At 37.9% G+C, this 21795-nt stretch overlaps 1 protein-coding gene across 10 annotated transcripts; it reads left to right on the forward strand.

Annotated features, from left to right (window-relative positions):
- Positions 1–1824: 1824 nt before the first annotated feature.
- On the forward strand, positions 1825–20969 carry LOC113678307 (PP2C-like domain-containing protein CG9801). 10 transcript variants are annotated; one of them, XM_089187266.1, is made up of 5 exons: positions 1879–2064; positions 5422–5592; positions 6406–6583; positions 18163–19198; positions 19766–20969. In XM_089187266.1, exons 3-5 carry the CDS (start codon positions 6459–6461, stop codon positions 20201–20203), a joined length of 1599 nt encoding a protein of 532 aa, XP_089043392.1. In that variant the 5' UTR covers positions 1879–2064; positions 5422–5592; positions 6406–6458; the 3' UTR covers positions 20204–20969. The 10 variants fall into 10 exon arrangements, with proteins under 10 accessions (XP_027050997.2, XP_089043392.1, XP_089043393.1 ...); XM_089187267.1 differs by having other exon boundaries at positions 1911–2064; positions 6432–6583; XM_027195196.2 differs by lacking the exon at positions 6406–6583 and having other exon boundaries at positions 1825–2064.
- The last annotated feature ends 826 nt before the right edge of the window (positions 20970–21795 follow it).

Consider the following 21795-nt stretch of genomic DNA (forward strand, 5'->3'; position numbering starts at 1 on the left):
TGACTGCAAACTAAATTTCTAGTTAAGTGTGTGATACTTTCCCCTCCCTTCTTTTCTCCTTGCCCCTTATTCCTGCTCTTGCCCCCCCCCCCCATCCCTCATACCAACTTTGTCAGTTTACATCAATTTTTAAGGTGCAATTGTTTCTTCTGGGGAGGTGAAGTTTATTGTTTCAGAGAGGCCAGGTTACCTGGGAACATCACGTCTGCTGAGGACCTCAGATAAATGATGTGTTCTTTTGAAATCACGGATCATTATCAGTATCTGGGCAACTGCCCACCTACCCCTCCCCTAACTCATTAATGTTGGGTTAAGGGAGGGGTAGGTGGGCAGTTGCCCAGATACTGATATTGATCCGAAATCACTTTCCATGCAGTTCCAGTTAACATGACAAGATCGATTCAATACTTGATGCTTGAGTGCGAGCACTAAACACGTTTTTCTTTGTTCCGATACGTTCTCGTAATTTTAAGTTTCTGTTTACCTTAGAAGGGATTGTTTAGATGGATTCAAGATGTGAACACGAGCATTTGCGTGCTTCTGTTTCAAGTAAAAAATCAACTGACGTATTCAAGAGAGAGAAGAACGAGTAATTTGACCCAGTTATTAAACACCTGGAAAGTTTGCTTTTCTCCTTGATCGAAACAAAACGTGAAAAATCCCTGTATAAGTGTATTTCTATTTCGCGTTAGCGTATCTCACTGTCCTGTTGCCTTTAAATTTAGTCAGTAAGCGAAAATGTAAGTTCTGCACTTCACCAGAATTGTTGTAAAATGGGGAGAAGCAACTCCTAAATTGCGAATTGTTGCGTGTCAGTACAGGGCATCCAGGCGAAAAAGCGTGAGCATCTGGTTCGAATTTGTAAATTTGAATTCAAAAGAAAGTTAATAAAAGTTGAAAGTCGTCATAAAGTCACGCAGAACCGCGATGAATAATAACATTTGTCTTAAAAATAAACGCGCTTTCACTCGTGCTTGGGCCCAAAGACGGCGAATTTTGGTCATTTTGAAGATTCAGTGACGGACAATAGTCTGCAAAAAGTAAACAACAAGGTTAAATGTATGTTTGCTTTGATGTCAAGTGAGAGGATTAATTGCATTTGTCTTTTCGACGTTTTCATCCATTTCCTCTTAAATCAAAATATACAGCTACGTGTCACGCCGTTTGTGTTGGCTTCCTGCAATGCTAGAGACCAGATTACGACACCCTCAAAGTGGTGCTAACATTTGATCATAATACTTGAAAAGCCGACATTTATCTAGTAAAACTTGTCAGTGGTTTCCCTCGAAAGATAATTATTGGATCCTAATATTCAATTTTTTTTGTTATCTATCTATTCTTGGCATAAACCCAAGGCGGAAAAAAATTGTTCCTTGCATGATTTTCCTTGGGACCCCTTCGTTAAACATGAGTAAAAAGTCCAGAATTGATTAATTTAACTCCTTTTAATTAAGTGTACATAAAAAGTGACTAAGAAACCCACCCCTCTCCTACTATTCCCCCTCCCCCCCCCCCAATCAATCGTTTCGTTAGCACGGGCAAACGGTCCAAAACATGGGCGCAGGACCAAAATGTTACAGGAACGGAATCGAAAAAGGACGTCAATCTTTAGGACAGATACAACGACGAAATCTGCGAACCGTTTTGATGATCTATTTTGCATTTCTTGAATGCTATCTTTACATTTCTACACAATAAATCCTTTATTAAAGATTTAGCTTGTTTACAAATCCAGTAAAAAAGTTTTTGGCCAATATCCATCTTTGACCTCACGCTTGGTCAATAACAGAGGGCTATTACTCACACATATTGCCTGATCAAGCCAATATCCGGTTGACGTCATCCGCGCAAGTGTCACTCATCTCGGATGCTACTGTCATACATGACATTCCAACGAATTTAGAAACTTTATTTTTCTGAAGTACGTGCCTAAGGGTTCCGTTCCCCACGAATCGATGGATGATGCTTTGAATTTTCAATTTGATGCGAGAAAAAGGCATCGTGTTTGATGGAAGCCGTCTGTAGGATATTCAAACAAATCATTTTGGTGTCACGATCAGGGACGTAAGTTGAACAAATTTCAGTTTCTATCTTGTGCGTAATTTTGCATGCAGTATTTTTCCCCTAAGATCGGTCTTTGTTATGTCAATAATTCTTCACTCTTCACAAATCTGTCTATATACAGTATCTATTGCGTGAATTTGTATCTTCGATGTTCTAAGTTTAAAAAATATGGGCCGGTTAAATACAATATTTTCAAGAAAAGGACTATTAAAACGCCAGTTTCATAATTTCGTGCAGATCTCTGTTTTGGAGTTATTTGATGATATTCACAGCTGTACAATATGCCAAAATATACCTTGAGCACGTTCTCCGACCTCATCCAAAAAAAATTGGCGATAGTGGTTATATCAACCTAAAACTAATCAGTTTTTGCATAGCTTGCGTAACTGGAATTGTTTTCCACGATTTATACGCGCGATTTCACGAAGAAATGAAAGGTGGCTTTTAAGAGCGAATAAGCCTTTAAATATAATTTCAATATAGGATACTGTTCTATTTCGTACCAACGGGATGAATACGATAAACAATTTGATAGTTATTAGCGAGAGAGTAAATTTGAAAAATCCATTTCAGCAACGCTGGAAGGTTAGTGCTTTGCGGGGCGTTGGTCGTATTCGAAGGAACGTACTGCAAACTGTAAACAACCGGAAGTAAAACTCTCCACAGAAGTTTCAAGCGGAAGTTGTAAACAATAAACTCAGCCCTCCATCCAGTTCCCTGGTGTCTCCGGCTTTTTCAATCTTCAATACAGTCAAACCTGTATTAAGCGGTTACCCACTGGTTTTTTAATACCACAAGGTTAAAAAATTGATGAATTTTAATTCGCCAGACTAACTATATAAGCAATAAAACTGGAATCTACAAAATGTTCCACAAAATGTGGCATTATGTAATACCATAAATATTGTCACTTTATGCCTAATTGACCGCTTCAAATACCAGAATTCGCTCAAAGATACTACAAATATTGTTTTCAGGAGAGAAATATGGATTAAATTTTACTTGGAAGATTATTTTTTAGTTTTATTTGAGTGGTTTCGCTCAGTACAGGTGGAAGATGATATGCAACCCCTCCTCAAAAGTGAAAATGACTTGAAGTGTTAAACTTATAAGCACAGTCTGCTTTATGAATGAAAACCAAATTTACTTCAATGTTTATACAATTTTTCGTGGATGAATCATTCTGAAAGAAATTTTCAGAAATTAGCATGGGACCATCGAAGAACAAAACGTCACGTGAAACCAATCAACAAAGGCAGAAGTTTGTTTACAATCATTTTCTATTTTAAGAAATTATTCAATTCTTCGAAAAATTCCCTCTATTTTTGTAAACCGGCATCTTTTCATACAATGGTGATGTATATAAATACTCAGCTATCTATTTATTAACTAGAAAAACGGTATCGAAGGCCTATAAAATCAAAGAGGTATGTAATTTTCTTGTTTTTGGGTCGTCAATTCTCTTCAACACAAATTATTTACTTGAAATTTTGCATAAAGTATTCAGATGTGCTTAAATGATGAATTCTGTTTGATTCATTGCCTGTTTCCGTCTTCCGGTTATCTGAGGTAAATGAGAGATTTGAAGGAAGATAAAAGAAGCATTTTTTAAATTTTTGCTTTGAAAAGAAATTAGGACGTTGCGTTTAATTTTAAATTCGAATGAAAATCGATACTACGAGATCTATAGCGAGTTGAAGAAAAAAACATGAACACCCTTCTTTTCAGAAGAGACATTTGTCTTCTTGCATCTCTAACGAACCAAATATATTTTCAGCGTTATTTTTCTGAGTTGATTTCTAAGTCATGATGAAACATGATGGTCTATGCAGAAAAGATAGGAAAAAATGAGGCGAGTCAGTCGACAAGGAAGCTTTTAACTTCCTCGATAAATAGAGACGTTTACAATTGACAAGCTAAAAGTTAGTCGTAAATTACGCATTTTAAAATCCACTACATCTGTCATAACAATACCTCAAGCAAATTTGGTTTCGAAAGTAAGACCTGAAACCTTTTGCTACTCAAAAAATTCTCGCGATTCTTTGCAAGGACGAAAATTGCTGTGAAAGATTTTTTCCTTTGTGAACAAATTTGTCGGGTGAGATGAAATGACGTGAATATCAACTATATTTTAAGAATAGTTGTAAATTTGCATTATAAGTTTTGCATCGTCATTTCTTTTGTCAGATGAGGCACGCGATTGTATCACGTTTTAAACATATTAAAATTAACTTCTTAGCTGATAGTCTTTGGAAACCCGCTGCCTTCAGCAGAAAGCTTAGAAAATTATAAAGAAAAAAACTTTCAATTTTGTTATAAAAATGTAACAGTACTTTCTTGTTCTAATTAATCGTTGTTCGTGTTTATATTAAATAAAATTACGAATGAAGATCGAAATGATTTCGGACTTAAGTTCTTTCAAAAAACAATTATACTATATTGCTTTGTATTCGCCTTTTGGTGCACCTGCGCATCGGTCCTTTTGTGATGTTATCCTAAGCGGGCAATGATGATTAAATCTTCCTGGTAGAGACCTTTTCTGGAAATAACTTCTCAGGGAAGTTGTCAGCTGAACTTGCGTCCGTAAATAAGTTCTTTTCATACGTTAATTTTCTTCGTTGCTACTTGCTCAAACTTAAAACCAGTATCGCATAGATAAGCAGAAATTTTTAAATTAACTGCTTACTCAGTTTACTTCCTACGTTGCCAAGATATATACTTTTAATTTCGAAGATGTGAGTTTAATCTCCGTTCTCTTATAGTTCGTGCATTCCGAATAGATGGAATATCCAAGAAAAATCGATAACTTTAAACAGCATTCGCTTCTTTTGTGATACTATCTATATAAATATTTTAAATTTGGGATACAATAGAATCAGTGGCTCGATAGTACCTAAGCAAGTACATTGTGAAGCCTTTTAGATTACATGGTTGATTACGCTTGAGGTCAAGTCAGTTGTCGCTATGAACTGAAATAAAATTTTTGTTGGAACCCAATTGAGTATGATCCTTGACGTCCGAAGTAAGTCCGCCGAAGCAGGACCCCTGTATCAGGAAATCGTGACGAATTTCTGTTCTCGCAGCTAAGCGGTGCTTACCAAGCTATTTCCCCCGTTAATGTTACGTTCCCCGCAAAAGTCCAGTTGTGGGCGAAAAACCTATCGTTATAATAATTCGGTTAAATTTATCCAACTTCTGGTTAACTGAAAATTGCATTGAACGTCAATAAAATTCTTTGCATGCAGAGTTTCATCATTTAAAATAACACAGCTCTGACCAGTGCTTATAATTTTCTCAACACGTGTGATAGATGAACAAGTAAGAACGTCAAGCTTAATTTGTTTTTATCTCTCTTAGGTATTTCAGTTAATTTTCGTGTCAACCGTTTGGGATTATCAACATCGATTAGGGGTCGCTGGTGACTGAAAACTACGTTGCGTTGCTGCAAAGGAAATAGGAAAAAGTATTCAAGCTCACAGGAGAGTCCATGTGGAATTACTTACGGGGCAAAGTCGGGAACTTTCTCAGGTAAGATGTTATTCTATAAACTTAAGCCCTAGTTATATATTTAAGGGTAGCCGAGACAATCTTTCCCCTTGAGACAACTTTGCGGTTACAGCTATCTCCTCACCAGTCTCTCTCGAGACAGCTGGACAAGGTCAGGTCTCAATGGGTTCCTGGAAAAGTTCATATTGAGCAAAATGGCGGAGCGAAGGGAATAATTTTTAGCCGTCTCTTCTTGGGCAGGCGAGCTGAGGTATTTGTATGAGAAAAATTTGCAGCCTAATGCAATAATTTTTTTAACGCACTTTTGAGTGATCTGCAACCTAAGTCTTCAGTATTATTTACATAACTGTACCATACAAGTATTAAATTGCTCCTGACAGAGACGATTGTCAGAATTAGTCTCACGCGATCGCGTTAGGTTTTTGCATTCAGGTCACCTCTTTTGTAAATGACATTGCTATCATTTGAAAAATGTTGTTGCATTTCATCAAAATTGCTTTACTGACACCGTTGTCCTTCTTGGTGTTTGCAATAAACAGAACTCCAAAAAAAAAAACAAAACAAGCGCATCGAGAAATTTTGACAACGTGAGGCCACGAACGAAACTTAAGTTCTTGACACTCTAAAAATGTTACGGAAGTAACATTTGTAACATCTGCTCTGAAAGTTTATTTCAGACAGAATCTTCAACAAAGGATCACCTGTCACTTTACATCTCGTGACGATTTAATTTTCTTCCGTGACTGATTTTCGCGCATGTGATTAAGAAGTCCTTTATTGACAGATCAGATTTCAGTAACCGTATGAATTTTCTAAGCGTCCATTTGTTTATAGTCCATTTTATGGATTACCTCGTACAGTAGTGATCTGGCACTTGAAAGGAGAAAATGAGTACACCCACGGCGCAAGAAAATTCCGATCCTCCGCGGAAGATTTCAAAAACGTTCGCTCCTGTGGTACAAAAACCTTTTTCCTTGAGAAGACTCTTCATTCGCAGTTCGTTGGAACTCAGGTGAGGTTACAAGCCAACACAAAAACTTTGTTTCTCGTGCATCCGCATGTAGTTTTCGCGTGAGGCGGATCGCGCAAGACATAAGGCAGATATAGAACCATGTAGGGCTATTGCGATTCCCCCGCAAAAATCCTCGAAAAGAAACTGTTTATTTTATTTTCTACTACTAAAAACTACAAGCGCCTTGAAGTTACGAGACACCGTATGACGTAATAGCAGTCGCTAATAGACCGCATCGTAAACATTGTCTCGTAAAACAGGCTTTAAGTTTAATTTTAAGGTGAAATGCTTCATGAATCTGCTAAACTCGACGAGCTATTACGTCTAGATTTGGTTAAATTTGTAACTGAAGTAAAACCCTATCAAATCTATGACCTTATTACCACATTATTAAACGCTGCTCTTGTGCGGTTCAGGATAAAAGTCAACCTTTGATTGGAGCTTACATCTTGTAACAAGATCAGACAAAGCAATTTTCCAATTGAGCATGTTTTCATTATTTTCGCGCGCGAGGCAAGCCACCGGAGACTATCAAAGTTCAAGATCTGTATTTATTGAGATCGGAAAAAGCAGAGCGAAATCCTTCGACCTAACAAGTCGGTGTGATTTTAGATCGTCGCATTACCAAAAATAATAATGATAAAAATAATGAAAAAGAAAATGATTCGGCCAACAGAAATAGAAACTGACACAATGTAGAGCGATGTCGCGTATTTTTCCTGTCGTGAAACTTGTATGTTGATTTCTTGCCAATGTGTACGTATTTAGATGAAAAGCGGGGAATTTTTCTGACTTATTGAAATTGAAAGTGTCTCTTGCATGGATTTTCTCTCATTTGCGCTCGGTGGAATCTCTGACAAAATGAAAAATCAAGGGCACATCGAAGTGCGCTAAAGAATCAGTCTTTAAACACTACGGTAAAATGTTAATAGTATTTTTGTAACCATTCCTCATCTACGAGATTTCTTTTCAAATTTTTTCAGGGGGAAGTCCCCTTTTTTACACAACTACCAGTTTTCAGTTGAACTTAACAGACCAATCAAATTATTACAATCAGCAATTGATTTGAAGGACATCGTATGGAAAGAGATTTGTTTCACCTTTTAGTCACGTCTCAAACTTAAGCGAAACACGCTCATATCTTCTGATTGGCTGACTGTGGTTTTCGTGTAAACATAGTTGAAAACATTTAAAGTTGTTTGTCTTCCTTTATAACTGAGTCCACAGACTTACGGTAAGAAAACCCTTATTTGCCCGATCATGGTCCGTACTTCGCGCACAACACTCTTGGAATATTTTAAGATCTTTTTATTGGATGGGTTTAGTTATTTTTATAAAGAGACAAAAAAAATCTTTGTTTTTTAGGTACTGTTCAGTTTGTCGTCCTCTCTAACTCGCTTCGCAAATCCTCAGTAAACTCTTTTTGGCGAAAAGATTCGAGTCGATTTCACAGTGTTATCAGAATATTTCTTGAAAACGTTTCATCTTTTGCCAAAAAAACTATATTTTGTTCTAAGTTTTATTCGCATGCAACCACATAGATTTTAAATGCCTTGATTCATAGATGTACTTTGGAAACCATTTTGTTTCTGGAACCTCAGAAACCATTTCGTGACAAGCTTTCGAATGGCTTTTCATAGAATGAACCCATTTAACACAAAACGTGTCACGCTAAACACACAATCATGCAATCGCGAAATTTCATCTCCTGTGACTTAGTCTGAGTTTAGGCTTTCCAAGTGGGGTGGGGTAATTTGGGAGAGAAAAAGAACGAAAGGTCTTCCTCCCACCCTCGCTTGGCCACAGACCCTTTCCAATGGAAGGGGTGATACTCAGGCTTACTTTTGACCTGTCACGGTTGATATGGGTCACTGATTCATGAAAAGGCTGCTGCCGAGCCTAATCTGATTTTTCATAATACAATCTAAGACGAAGAGAACCAAATACGACTGCAGTGTGGAGTCCTATAATTTTCGCAGGAATTTAATTTAATAACGTGGCCAGCCTGTGGTAACAATAGATTCCTCTGCACGTGTTTGCAGTCTAAGTCACGTAAACCTAGTCGCCCGGAAACGAAGCTGGGCGCGCGTGAAGATATAACTCGTGTACGGCTTCGATAATAAACAAAAGCCTATTGTTTTGTTTTACCCTTTTATATAACCTCATGTACGAAGTTAATTTTCATAGTTTATGTAAATCGTTGAAGACACAAAAGATTTACCGCACTCGAGAAGAGCAAAGCCTGAGAATTGCAGATGTCTCCGAACTACAGCTGAACAAAATTACTTACATGACGGTCAGTATCAAACGAAATCCAGACGTCTTATATTTTAGCAAGACATAACAGAATCTTGAAAGCTCAGCACATTTTAGATTTTACCGATTCAATTAAAACAATAAGATTACTCCGATTCCTTGCCTTAGAAAAAAAAAAAAAAACGTCCGAGATCTCTAACCGAACTTACTTACAATTAATTACATACGACTATATTATAATTTCCTTGTTATCAACATCTAATCTCGAAGAATTTGGTACGAATAATTGTTGATGACCTTACACGTTCTCATTACCTGTCCCTTTGACTTAATCTGAAAAGTTAAGGAGAACTGATATTCTGCAAATTCCTTATCGATTACAATGGAGACTGCAGATCGCATCGTGATCAGAAAACAGGAACTGTGCGTTCCTTTTGTGAAATATCACCTTAAACGTTTGACATGAGGAAAGTGATTTGTTGTCGGAATAGATTGTAAGATGGTCGGTTCCCATAACATCACGGAACTCTACGATGCGTCACGTTCGATAGACACCGTGATTTGCTGTCAACAGTACGATCGGTGATTGGGAAAGCTTTTCGCCCGAAGGACTGAAAAATTGGCATGAGATTTTATTAAATGTTTAAGAAAACCCAACGTATTTGCACAGCGCGATGCAGGCAATGCGAATAGGAAATTCAAATTGAGACGAGAAAGTTGTGCGTTGTCAACGAAAAGTTTCTAACCATCTGTTTTGATTCTCGTGATGAAGTACGAAATGCATCAGTTGGGGATTGATGCGCTTTTAGTTTCGGAAATGATGAATAAATTATATGAAGTGTACACAAATCTGAAGCATATTTAGGCACGTGTTTACACTTGGTCTCGAAGAGAGGATAGCGACAATTTCTGCCGGCGAGGGAGTCAACAGAAAAAGGGTCATCCTGACTAGTTACGGACAGGAGGAGGAGTGCGAGATAAAAAACAAAACAAAACATAAAAAATGGTGATTTTCCTTCTTAAGCGCCCTGACCCGGCCTTTTCATTGTCTCGCTGCTCGCCACTGTCTCGTCTTCGCTTGCCCATTGAACAGCTTGTCGCCTTGCTGGTTTAAAAGCAAGTAGCCCGCGTTAATAGAAAATTGTGGCAGATAGATTCTGGAAGAACTAGAGAAAATGTGGAGAAGGAAATGAGCAGCACCAGCTCAACCGGAAAGAAATTGTTCTTCCTCATGGGCTATGAATGTGTCGCTGAAGCTTCATGGCAGATTAAAGTTAAGGTGAAAACACTTTTTCCGTGCCTCCCCAGAAAATGAGGGGGAGGGGTGGGACGGACTTATTCCTCATTTAGCCCGGGGGTGGGTGCCGGCGTATTCGAGAAAGGACACATAAGGAAGTAGGGTAATTTAACCGCTGTGACTGCTAATTGGTGGTTTTTAAGGTAAATATAGACTTCGATCACAGAGACATGGGAAGTTTGTCACTTTGGATGAAACTGAAAAATTGATTAAGAAATCAGCGTAAAGGTAGGACAGCTTGCGACCAACCTTGAGGTAGGACTAAGGTAGTGTTCTTCGTTCGTTGTCAAATCGAAAGCACAGTCATCGTTTCTAACCGCACACAAGTAAGACGAATCGGAGCGAGCCAGTGCATCTCGTTTATTTATCAGACGTGAACGGCTTCAGCGTAGATTAATGCGAATTAAAGGATTAAAAATATATAAGGCAAGAACACAGTTAAGGAAGGTAAAATTTCGAGATTGTAATCATCAGGAACGTGAAATGCTAAAAGTAGTTGGGTCGTAGCGTGATCACACAGCCTGTATGCCAACGAACTAAAAAACCAGCTCACAATTACTTTTCTATTACAACTTGAAGAATTGTTTATGCCAAGGCCTTATTTGAGTGTCCCCTCAACCTAAAAAATACTGTTTAAATTTTGCGGGATTAAATGCATGAAGCTCAGAAGAGAGTTGTAATAATAAATTCGGACCACTGCCCCTTCCGTAAAGTATCTTCATAAAACTGACTACGAATATAATATTCTGCATGTAAATGACATTGCACTTCGCTTGAAGTCATGCGGAAATATATCATTGGAAAACTAGCGAATTTTGAGCGCAGTCCAGGAGTTAAGAGAGCTCTGTGGCCGCGCTAAGTCTGAGATCAGTTACCTAGTACAAGTGGACTTTTACTGTCCGAGATCGAAAGTTGGTGAGAAGATGACGAGGAATCACCAATAAAATTAGCTTAAAATATCAAATGGGTATGCCAAAGTCGACTAAAGTAGTTTATTCGAGTAGAAATGTCTGGCACTTAGCTTGAATTGCGCGGCTACATTTTTGGGATGGAGTCAGCGAACCGAAGCCTCATTCTTAATCGTAAAATTGGGATTGAATTCGTCTCGGGGAATCGGAAAATTAGGAGAATGGAGCTTTCAAATTTGCCGCAACAATTATGGTCAATTAATTTCTCTTGTCTAATCTGAAAAGGAAAATATTTTTGGGCAAACGTAGTGTAGTAAGGTCGTTCGTTAAAGCATGGCTGGCAGCAGACCTTACCACGGAGTGAATGTAATAATATTTCGTTCCTCCTCCATCGACCTAAATTTTTTCACGCAAATGTAGGTACGAAAGGTTCAAGTCGAAAGAAAGCAAGAAACAAAATATTAAGGAAAGGAAGAGATTAATTTCGAGTCGGAACGTGTTCGGTCGCTACCACTCTCGATTCCCGTGTCACTGAGACAAACTCTTTTCCACTCACGTTTTTGGACGGCATCCAGGTTTGTTTATGTAGTTATAATATATGATAATGACCTAAAGGGTAATCGAGGTCAGTCACATGAGGTATTCATATTCATTATCTTCATATGATGTAGAATTTTTAAATAGTGCATCATCCATGCGGCTATGCTCTGATGCACTTTTTAACACTTTGCAGGGAACTTTAGCCAAACTGCATAAAGCAGTTTGCAATTTTTGAAATTTATTGAAATATGGCTGGAGCACATAACCGCACAGCAGTCTGGAGCTCTACAACCTGAGCTATTAAACCAGGCGGTGATGTGGGCCCTTCATTAATAATAAAAATCAGGAGCCCATTAATTGGCTATCGTGAAAATACTGTAAAGAAATGCTCAATGGAAATTTGATGCCTGAGTTTAATTTCCCACACACTTCGGAAAAGATGGGCAAGCTTTTACGCCAACTAACAGGACGCCCACGCGAAATGTTAAGCAACATTAAGTGAGACCAGTGAGTCATAGAAAAAACACATTTATTGTCAATCAAGGGAAGGAATCGAGTAAAACTGAAACACTGGAAAAAAGGAAAAAACGGTTGCTGATCGGTTTTGCTCAGAAAAGCATCATCTGTATTCTAGGGGCGTTCATCTTCGCAATTACCCTCCCCTCCCCCGCGAGATAAAATTCATTTTCGTCAATCGCATAAGTTCACGCTTCTCCTGCCTCGTACTCTCGGACGCTTTGCGAACTCTCCGCCTTTCAACCGGTAACGAACATGAGCGTAAGGGAACATGGAAAGAAGATGTGCTGTTTACTTCCCGGCTTCGTTTTCTGAACACATTTTGCCATATAAGTAGACGCCGCAAAACTTTCTCCTATATGGCATCAGTTGGATATAAAGGAGTATCCATTTCCGCCTAATTTGGCTTGGCAAGTAATTGATCTCGAATAGTGAGAGACTACAATAATCTGTTCTTTTAAGGGCATGTATATCCGGTTAAAAAAAAAAAGACAAGTTTATCCTTACGGGAAGCAGTCGGATGCAAAGTCGTACCCTTTTTTCACCTAATTTGGTGGCATAGCAGCTACAGTTATGGTTACGAGTTTATTTTAGCTAGATATGCGCAAACATAGAATTTTATCTGCATCGAAGGGAAGTCATTTTTGTAAGTTTTGTGTAAATTTATCGTGACAGTGGTCATGTCCGAACCATTCGCTAGTCACTTGAACAAACGAGAATATGTCTCGAGTTCGACGGATTTTAATTAAAACAAACAAAGATAAAAATATTTCGAAATTCAATTATTACTGCGTTTGTTCTGATTCATCCTAGGTAACTTTGCAGAGAGAATCTTTGTTTTTTTCTTTTCTTTTTATAAGTATCACTTTTTCTTTACAACTTAAGTGCTCGTCATAAAGCCATCTAGGATTCCGCCTTGGGCGATATGGGGCCATACAATCAAGGATAAAATTGAATGGAAGGGAAATCCGAATACGGGATATCCGACCCCAAGCCCCCTCACGCACGTAACCCAATCCCAATGGGGCTTCAATCGTCAGGTTGTTTTATCTCCATGTTTTGTATCACACCAATGTCGCGTGATGAAAAAGTTAACTTTTTAGAAAAGCTTGAGTAACTTTTTTTTTAAATTTTTTTTTATTACCTCCCTTGGATGATTTAAAATTCCTAGCCCTTTTTTTCTTTACAAACTAAATCTTTTCCGTATCGCTCACTTTTCGTGAATTCGTAAGATCGGCCATAGCTTTGCAATGCGTACACACTTCCTGGATTTTACAATCGTTCAAACACCGTTAGATGTTAAAGATGACTGAGCATTGTCTTCTAAATGCGGAGGATTTTTGTGAAGTTATCCGTTTGATTCTCGTTGTAATCCGCTTCCAATTTGTATAATGATCAGAAAAGAGACAGTAAATTGAATGTATTTTAATACAATAAACGTCAAGAACGGATCACTGTCAGTATCTTAGCAACTGCGCAACTCCCCTCTCCTAACCAACAATAGTCAACTGATGATAAGTTAGGGTTAATGTTAGGTTAGGGGAGGGGTAGGTGGGCAGCTGCTTAGATGCCAACATTGATCTTAATCAATTTGGCGTGTTCACATGTTAATCATGAAACTTTTTTATGGATATGGATGACGTAAAATTCCCTATTTGGTTGTTTGTTTATAGCTCAGCCGATTCATTCGCATCTTGTTGTGATTGTTGATTGGCAAAGTACAAAGTGCTTAAGTTAGGGTTCACAGATTTATGTTACATAGTACCAAGTTATAGATCTTCGGACATTCGCATGGGCGCCGTAAATATCGCGTGACCGTAGTACTGAAATAAACAAGTATTACATGTTTAAATGTGAAAAGTGGCAAAATTCCAAGCTGAGATACGAACTATCACGAACGAAAATACTTAAAATTCCAAAAACTGACTTATTTGGTAGTATCTTGTTATAGTTTCATGCAGAGTTTCCCCTTCACAACGACTTCCAGTGTGAAATTTTGTGAAATTTTGTCAAGTCAAAGATTCGAGGAAACTTGGTTTTCAAACTAACTGGGCCTTAAAAATACCAAAAAAAAAAAAAAAAAGAAAACACACACGAAAACAATAGCAAACAAACAAGGTGAATTTATGCGTGACAAACATGTGGTTAAATGGTTGTTCAGTCTCAGCTTTACCTTTTCTTATCGTTAAAGCAGGTTGTTATATTATTTTGGATTGGTAATAATACAAGTGAATGAGCTATTTTAAATCTGATATACAGTAAAATCAGTATACGCAAAGGTGCGAATGACCTTGAACATCATTTGCACTCATCTAGTGATTATTTGTAACCATCCTTACTGCAAGTAACTGAATTTAACCCTTGAACTCTCAGAAGAGATTAACTTGTAAAATCACCTGCAATCAGTGATGCATTAATCAACAGAAAGATGACGAGAATAGACCGTGTCATCAGCACCATGATAAAGTTGTGACCTATCGGCTAATTCTCATGACTAGTTTATGGTAATTGTAAAGTAGTTCAAAAGGAGAGTTGTTAATCAGACATTCTCGAGTATCAAAGGTTACCTGGCAGATTCACGTGACCCCCATCGGCTGTGACACTATCCGATGACGATTCGTGACGAGCACATGATCATTACGTCCTTATTCGGTTATTAATGTGACTCGCTAATCGACGGGAGGTTAGAGTTTGAGGTTCGCGAATGGGAAAGAAATTGAATCAACGACTGATTCGGTTCAACGCTGAAAATGGGCATAAATTGTGATAAGATTTCCTCGCAGGAGGAGTCGGAGTCAAATACCAGGCGAGTACCCTTTCCAGAAACGCGTATTATCAAATCATGAGTAGTTTCCATTACTACGAGCCACAAACAAACTGAAACAAATTGAGACTGAAGTAACTTGTTAGGATGTCATCCAGCAATTCTGTCTGTTGCGTGACACCCCAATAGATGGCTGCGAAAGAAAGTAGCTCATAGCGAATACAAGGCATGTTTAAAACTAGTTAACAAGTGCTGAACCAGTCTGCACTTTGACCGGAGAGTCTCAAAGGCTAGGCTAGAGTTTGACATTTGTTGTGAGTTTCATTTGAGAGAATCAGTGAAGCATCACGATCGAGTTACATTTTGTTCGGATAATCTCTTATTTTCATGTTTGAGAGCACGTTGCCAACGTTTTAGGAAATGACGGACCTGGGGTGGGGTTGATATTCCTCTTTTTTTCTTTTTTTCTTAATATTCTTGAGGGGCATGTCCTACTTCTCAACCGCGGCGTTTTTTTTTTTTTTTTTTTTTTTTTAATCATCCCACCATCCAAAGTATTCCTATCGAAATCGTTTTGATATTTGAGTAAACAGGATTATGGTACGGGGGCAGAGGTGAATTTGTCCAAGCAAAATTTAAAAACAAAATGAAAAAACGGCAGTGAGATAATATTCTATACAATGTAAATTTTCTGCAGTTATCATACAAAAAAATTCGTTGAAGCCAACTGGAAAAGAGTTGACTTGCGAGTCCCGGTGAAATTCAAAACTGAAATTTAAGGTTTATATGTTTAAATGAAATTGGATGCCTAAGTTTAAAGTACAAGTGAATTGGAAGGTCCAATATTCCTGTAATTCGTCATCTGTTTGTAAAAGAAAAGGCTACAAGTGATTGTTAAAAGCTTTAAAACGCGTCGTCATGTCTCATGTTGACAAATTTCGAAATAGAGTTTACAGTAACAGACTGGCGTAGGAGGTTTGACGTTCGGCACGTATTCAGAACCTACGTCATCGAGACAACACGTGATCCTGATACGCCTCCAGTCTCCGACATAAGCGATGTAATTAGTAACGAGATCAGGATATGATCGGGCGCAAGATTTTTAGTTTGTAAAACTGGTCAAATCGAGCTAATATACATTTTCGTGCTCCAGACGATTTTGAATACAAAATGGTCGACATTGATGCCTTCGTTTTGGGGTCGAAAACCATTAGGGATATGCTCTCAAACGAAAATTTAGATAGTGGTATCGTGAGCGACTACAATTCAGATGAAGATGAAACCGTTTCTCTCGACGGAAATTTGGATTTTTCGAGGATATTGCATGAAAAGATGAGGTAGGAATTTGATAAATGAATTTTACTTATGCACAAATCGGCGGAATATTAAGCAGTTGTTGTTGTTTGTCAGCTTCCAGCTTTCTTGAGCTGCACCTCCTTGAAGCTTGAATTGTAACTCGAGACGAATTAAAACTCCTTTCAAAGCATCTCTCGTCTCGTCATATGTGTATTGCTGGAGCGCATATTGGCAATTTACAATTGAAAATTACAGCTTTAGGTTTATGTATTTCGAAGCAGACGGCTGATCAATTAAATCGATGTATTGTTAAAGTTTAACATACGGACAGACTCGTAAACGTATTGTTTGCCGTGTCTTTCACGCTATCGCGATCAAATCAAATATCAAATTTTTTAGTTAACAAGAATCCTTAGCAAATTTTACTCGACTCGAAACGCTAGATTCTATGTCGCAACGAAATTTAGGGACTAATTAGGTGAATCAGCGAAGGAAACCAGCACACGCTTCGCTGATTCCCTCTTTGCTGTATGTAGGTCATGACCTTGTTTGTTCTGATTGTGATGACAACGTAACAAATCGTATATAAAATTACACTTCGCACTGAGTGTAGTATCACTTTCGCTGTGAGCTCTTCTCGCGAAGTTGTGCAATGTGTTTTTGAGCTTCGTTTCTGATTTGTCCGTATTGCCGAGTGCCCTGGAGGTGTGAATTGGACGAGAATCTGATAAACAATCACGGTTGAGAAAAACAGGGTAGGTCGTAATCTCTTTTTGAAGAAAGGTCAAGACGCTAACTGGTCTGAGGCAGCTCTTTGGTATAGAAATCTTTACTATGTCTTTCTTTTGGCAAACATTTTTTTTTTTAATCAGAATGAGTTGAGAATTTTGATCGACAATTTCTATTAACAGTTTCGATGAAGCTAGTTTTTGGGGCAGTTGGGTCGTCTGGCCCCAGTCAGCGCTGTCTCCTCGTAAACTTACATAACAATTTATAATAAGTTGAAAAAGTTAACCTGTCTCTGCCCTTTCGATTTCGCAATGACCTTTTTACTGGAAGGGTATTTCTAGCCTGCCCTAGCTCTAAGAACTCACGCAGTTTAATTTTTTCGAGGCGAAAATTCCAAAAAAGATGTTATTAATGTAAATTTTGTTACAGTTATTTTCTGTGTAACAAAGTCAAACACGTGCATTTACACGTGAATGCGTAGTTACATAACTAACATCTATTAGGGGTTTGTTTTGGTTTGGAAGTACTATTGTCAGTTGAGAGAAATGAGAAACTTTTGAATTAGCACTTGCTAGCAGATGTGGTAATGATGATGATGCTTTCTCTGGTTTTGGGTGTGGACAGACTCTGACAGCATAATGTAGGGGAAATGACCTCTAGTAGGGTAGTTCATCTTTAATTGTGAGGGCACCCAATTCAAAAGTGACCTTTAGTATAGTCTAGATACATCTGTAGTAATATATGTATTACATTCTGAAATTTATTTGGTTGATTTTCTCGTTGTGCAATGGAGGAATCATGAAAAAGCTTTTTAGTTTCTCAGTGACTTGCCTTTTAATTATTTGATTGAATTAAGAAAACGAGAAAGGGTTTGTTTCTCAATCAGGAATGAAAGAAAATTTCGAAGATGGAGGGGGAAAAACCTTCAGAACAGTGTGGTTTACTTACCCAGACAGAGAGGGATTTTTAAAGAAGGCTGGACATTGCACATCATGCTTAAATTTTCCAAGGTTATAAGCAACAACACACTAACCTCACCATTTGCAAAGCGTAAAAATAAAATGCAAATTGGAACAATTTGTGTGGCTGAAAAGGTTACTCTTGGTAATTGTGATTTTTTTTCCATGCAATTAAAAAGGCAAGTAGTGTGGGTGTGAATTTGGGAAAATCTTGACCACTTGCATGGAAACTGGCCATATATTTAAAGAAATGGGTAACTTCCTGGTAGTGAAGATTCAAACTTACCTGAATCTTTCTCTTCTTCGCCTTTTAGAGAAATAATGGTCAGAGAAAGTGAAGTTGAGTGGAGCAGTAATTATTGTGACTTGCCATGCCACAGAATTGTCCAACCAAGCAAAAAATTTTATGCTGCAGCAACAGGCCCAGACGATGGTGCAAAGAACATCATTCTAGAGCTTAGCAGTAAACCAGAGTGTAAGAAAACCAAGAAAGCGAAAGATTGTGATCCATTTGGGGAATGGATAAAGGGGCACTCCCGCGCTTATGGAATTGGAACCTCACTGTATGATTGCAATCCAATCACAAAGTTATTTTCAGGAGATCCAGTAGCTGATGTCTTTGCAGTGATTGCTGGAGAAAACAGTTGCATTCTTGCTCTAGCTGATGGCGTAAACTGGGGAGAGAATTCAAGATTAGCTGCAAGATGCGCTGTAGCTGGATGCCTCCATCATTTAAGCCAGCATTTGTACACAGCAACTACAACTCGAGAGATCATGTGCATGCTCTTTGAAGCATTTGAGAATGCACAGAAATGCATCATTAATAAGAATGCAACGATGACAACTCTTTGCGTGGCTGTTGTTTGTCAACTCAAAGAAATGGACAGATGGGGACTTTGTGTTGTCAATGTTGGGGACAGCCTTGCCTTTGTTCACAGAAAAAGCAAAGGTGTCCAAGAGGTCACTATTGGCTCCCATTATGACACCCAGGAGAGAGACATGCGCGATCCTGGCGGCTCTTTGGGTCCTGTGGATGGCTACAACCCTGATTTGAGAAATTTAACTTTCTCATTCACCTTTCTCGACGCAGAAGACATTGTCTTTCTTACTAGCGATGGTGTTTCTGATAACTTTGATCCTGTGATAGCTCAGTGTAATCACTGTACAAGTTCTGAACTAGTGCGAACCCACAGTCTTGACTCCATGCTGCATGAAATCAATAGGAGTGCTAGGGATCAGGAAGTAATTTCTTCCCTGACTAGTAGCAGCAGAAGTGATCAGGACATTCCACAGCGCACGTATGATGCTCCCATTGCAAGGCACCAAAAGATGCTTGCTGACATGACAGAGGTAAACCAAGCACTTGTATTTATCATATTTCTAGGATAGTGTGGGTACTTTACCTACACAGTGCATCTCTCCACTCAGGAGTGTGAATGGGTATCCAGTGAATTGTCAGGGAAACCTGATAAAATGATGGGGAGGGGTGGAAGGGTAATTGGAAATGGACAAGCATCCCACGGGGGGGGGGGGGGGAGAGGAGGGGAGCGATAATCCTTGTTGCCACATGTCAAGGGAGGTAGAATTAATTTCCAGGTTCGATTGTCATGGTCTTGTCTTCTTTATAGCCAATATCATACACTAAGCTTCATTCTCATTAGGAGAAAGCATGAATTTTGAAAAGTTCAATTAAACAATGGCAACAGAAGAGAAAACAAAGTTGTCATATAGTTTTCATAGGAGAGAGACATTGTCATCTTGGCATATCTCCCTACGTTTTCAATTTGAAATCCTTGGAGGATAGGTGCAGTGGAATAGCCTCTTGCATGTCATCATTTTACTTCAGTTCAAAAAAGTTGGTTGTGTTCACTTTTTATTGCACATTATGTCTTAATATATTTTCACTTTTCCTTCTAGGTGATCCAGAAAGAAAGTCTCGAAGATCATATCTCAGCACGCCATGTCTGTGCCAAGCTCCTTTCACATGTTATAGTGTGCACTGACAAAAAGCGCAAATATCTGGAGCAAATCAGCAAAGATGATCAGCGCTTAACTACAACAGACAAGAGATATCGGCGAGCCAGAGATAGAGAAATTTCCCGGCATATGCGAGACCTGCCAGGGAAGCTAGATCACGCAGCTGTGGTCGCATTTGAAGTTGGCCACTTCTCAGCTGAGCCTGACCAGCCAGAGTCAGAACAACAGATTGATGGAAAACCCAAAATGAGCATCATAAACTTTTTCCGTGGATGGAAGAAAAATGGAAGAAGAGTGTCAGAGGAAGATTATAACAATTCTATTGAAATGGTTGCCACAGATTCTTTTAAAGAACTCTACTCCTTATTTGGCAGTTAGAGGATTCTCACATGACAGTCTTGTCCACACATCCTGTAACCGTTTTAAGCCATTCTGACTGAGAAGTTTAACTATGTTGGAGCTGACATGTGCAGCTGTTCAATTTTTTTTACCTTAGATATTTAGTGAAGTGAACTCTCTCAAACTACTTCAGAATGTGGAAAACTGACAGGACTTTTTCATCTAATTCTTCAATCACATGTTTCAAAATCATATGTGCACATTCTTATGTTTATAGAAAGTTTGTACATAACATTCCAAAATGTATTTAGTGCTTTAAAGCTTCTAGAATATTTGTATGAATCATTTAGTTAAAGAGTTGAAGATTAGGGGTTGTTAAACATTAAGAAAAGATTTTGTAGTAATGCTACATTAAAATTATTAATGGGCTTTTTCATGTTAGCATCATTTTATTTATGCTTCTGGAATTAATTTCTGTCCCTTTTATAAATACATCTATTAATCTCAGTACACTGAAGTCGAAATTTCAAAAAAAAATTAAAACCCAGAAGAATTCTGAATTCTGTATTTTCTAATTTTTATATTGATTTATGGAGAAAAGCAGACACATAGCAGATCTAAAATTAGATTTTATGACTAGTAGGGGAATAAATTGACAGTTTTTCTTTAGTTCTAATGCATCACAGGAGTACATTTTTTAAAAGATAGTACACAATTCTAGAGAGAGACATCTGTCAGTGTATTATTGTGACTAAATATAGCATTTTCTTTTTATAGAAATAAATTACAGGAGTGCCAGTTGCTATGTGCTGTTTACCAGATATTTTATTAGTCTTGCCTAGCAGGCAGGGATAACCTACATGATGGATTGGATTACCTTAACACTAACACTCCCAAAAGTGTTTGACATGCAAATTCTCCTCACAATTTTTGTATATAATTCATTCAATTTGTGACAAGAATAGACAATTCAATCAGATTAAGAGAGTTATGTTGATGTAATAACAAATTCTTCAAACTGTTTGCATGGAAATGTAAAGCAGCAGAATAGGATAATTACAAATCATATCTTTGGAGTTAAAGTTTCAAGAAAATTCATACATGGCTTTGACACTTGACATGCAATGTGATCAATCTACACTTGCAGTTTTCATTAGAATTATGGAAATCATTGCTCATCAACCAACAAAATGTGATTGCCACTGCAATTCCTTTAATTTGGATAAGAAGTTTGTTCTACTTAGTTTGAGCATTTTTATGTTGGCATTTAGGGCTACAGGGTGTGGCAGAATTCCCATGACTGAGATTGACAAGTGCAAGCCATCTGGGCCAAAGCTGTACTTTGATGCACTCTAAGTTATATTCTTAAAAAAAAAAAAAAACAATTTGCGTGTGTTAAGACTTCTGTTGTATTTATAAATAGAACAGATTGCCTTTTTTGAAAACAGAATTAAAGTGAATTGTATATGTTCCAAGTTAAGGAGATCAGAGAAAAATGATTGTTGTTATTCTGTTACATCTTTTTAAAAAAGTAAAATAAAATCAATTTAAATTCCACATCTTTATATCTATTTCAGCCGGTTTACTAAACAGTCTGCGAACTATTTTTAGCCAGGAGCCCATTATCGCGT

This window comes from Pocillopora damicornis, chromosome 11, assembly GCF_964200805.1.
Source record: "Pocillopora damicornis chromosome 11, jaPocDami1.2, whole genome shotgun sequence".
Classification (NCBI taxonomy): Eukaryota; Metazoa; Cnidaria; class Anthozoa; order Scleractinia; family Pocilloporidae; genus Pocillopora; species Pocillopora damicornis.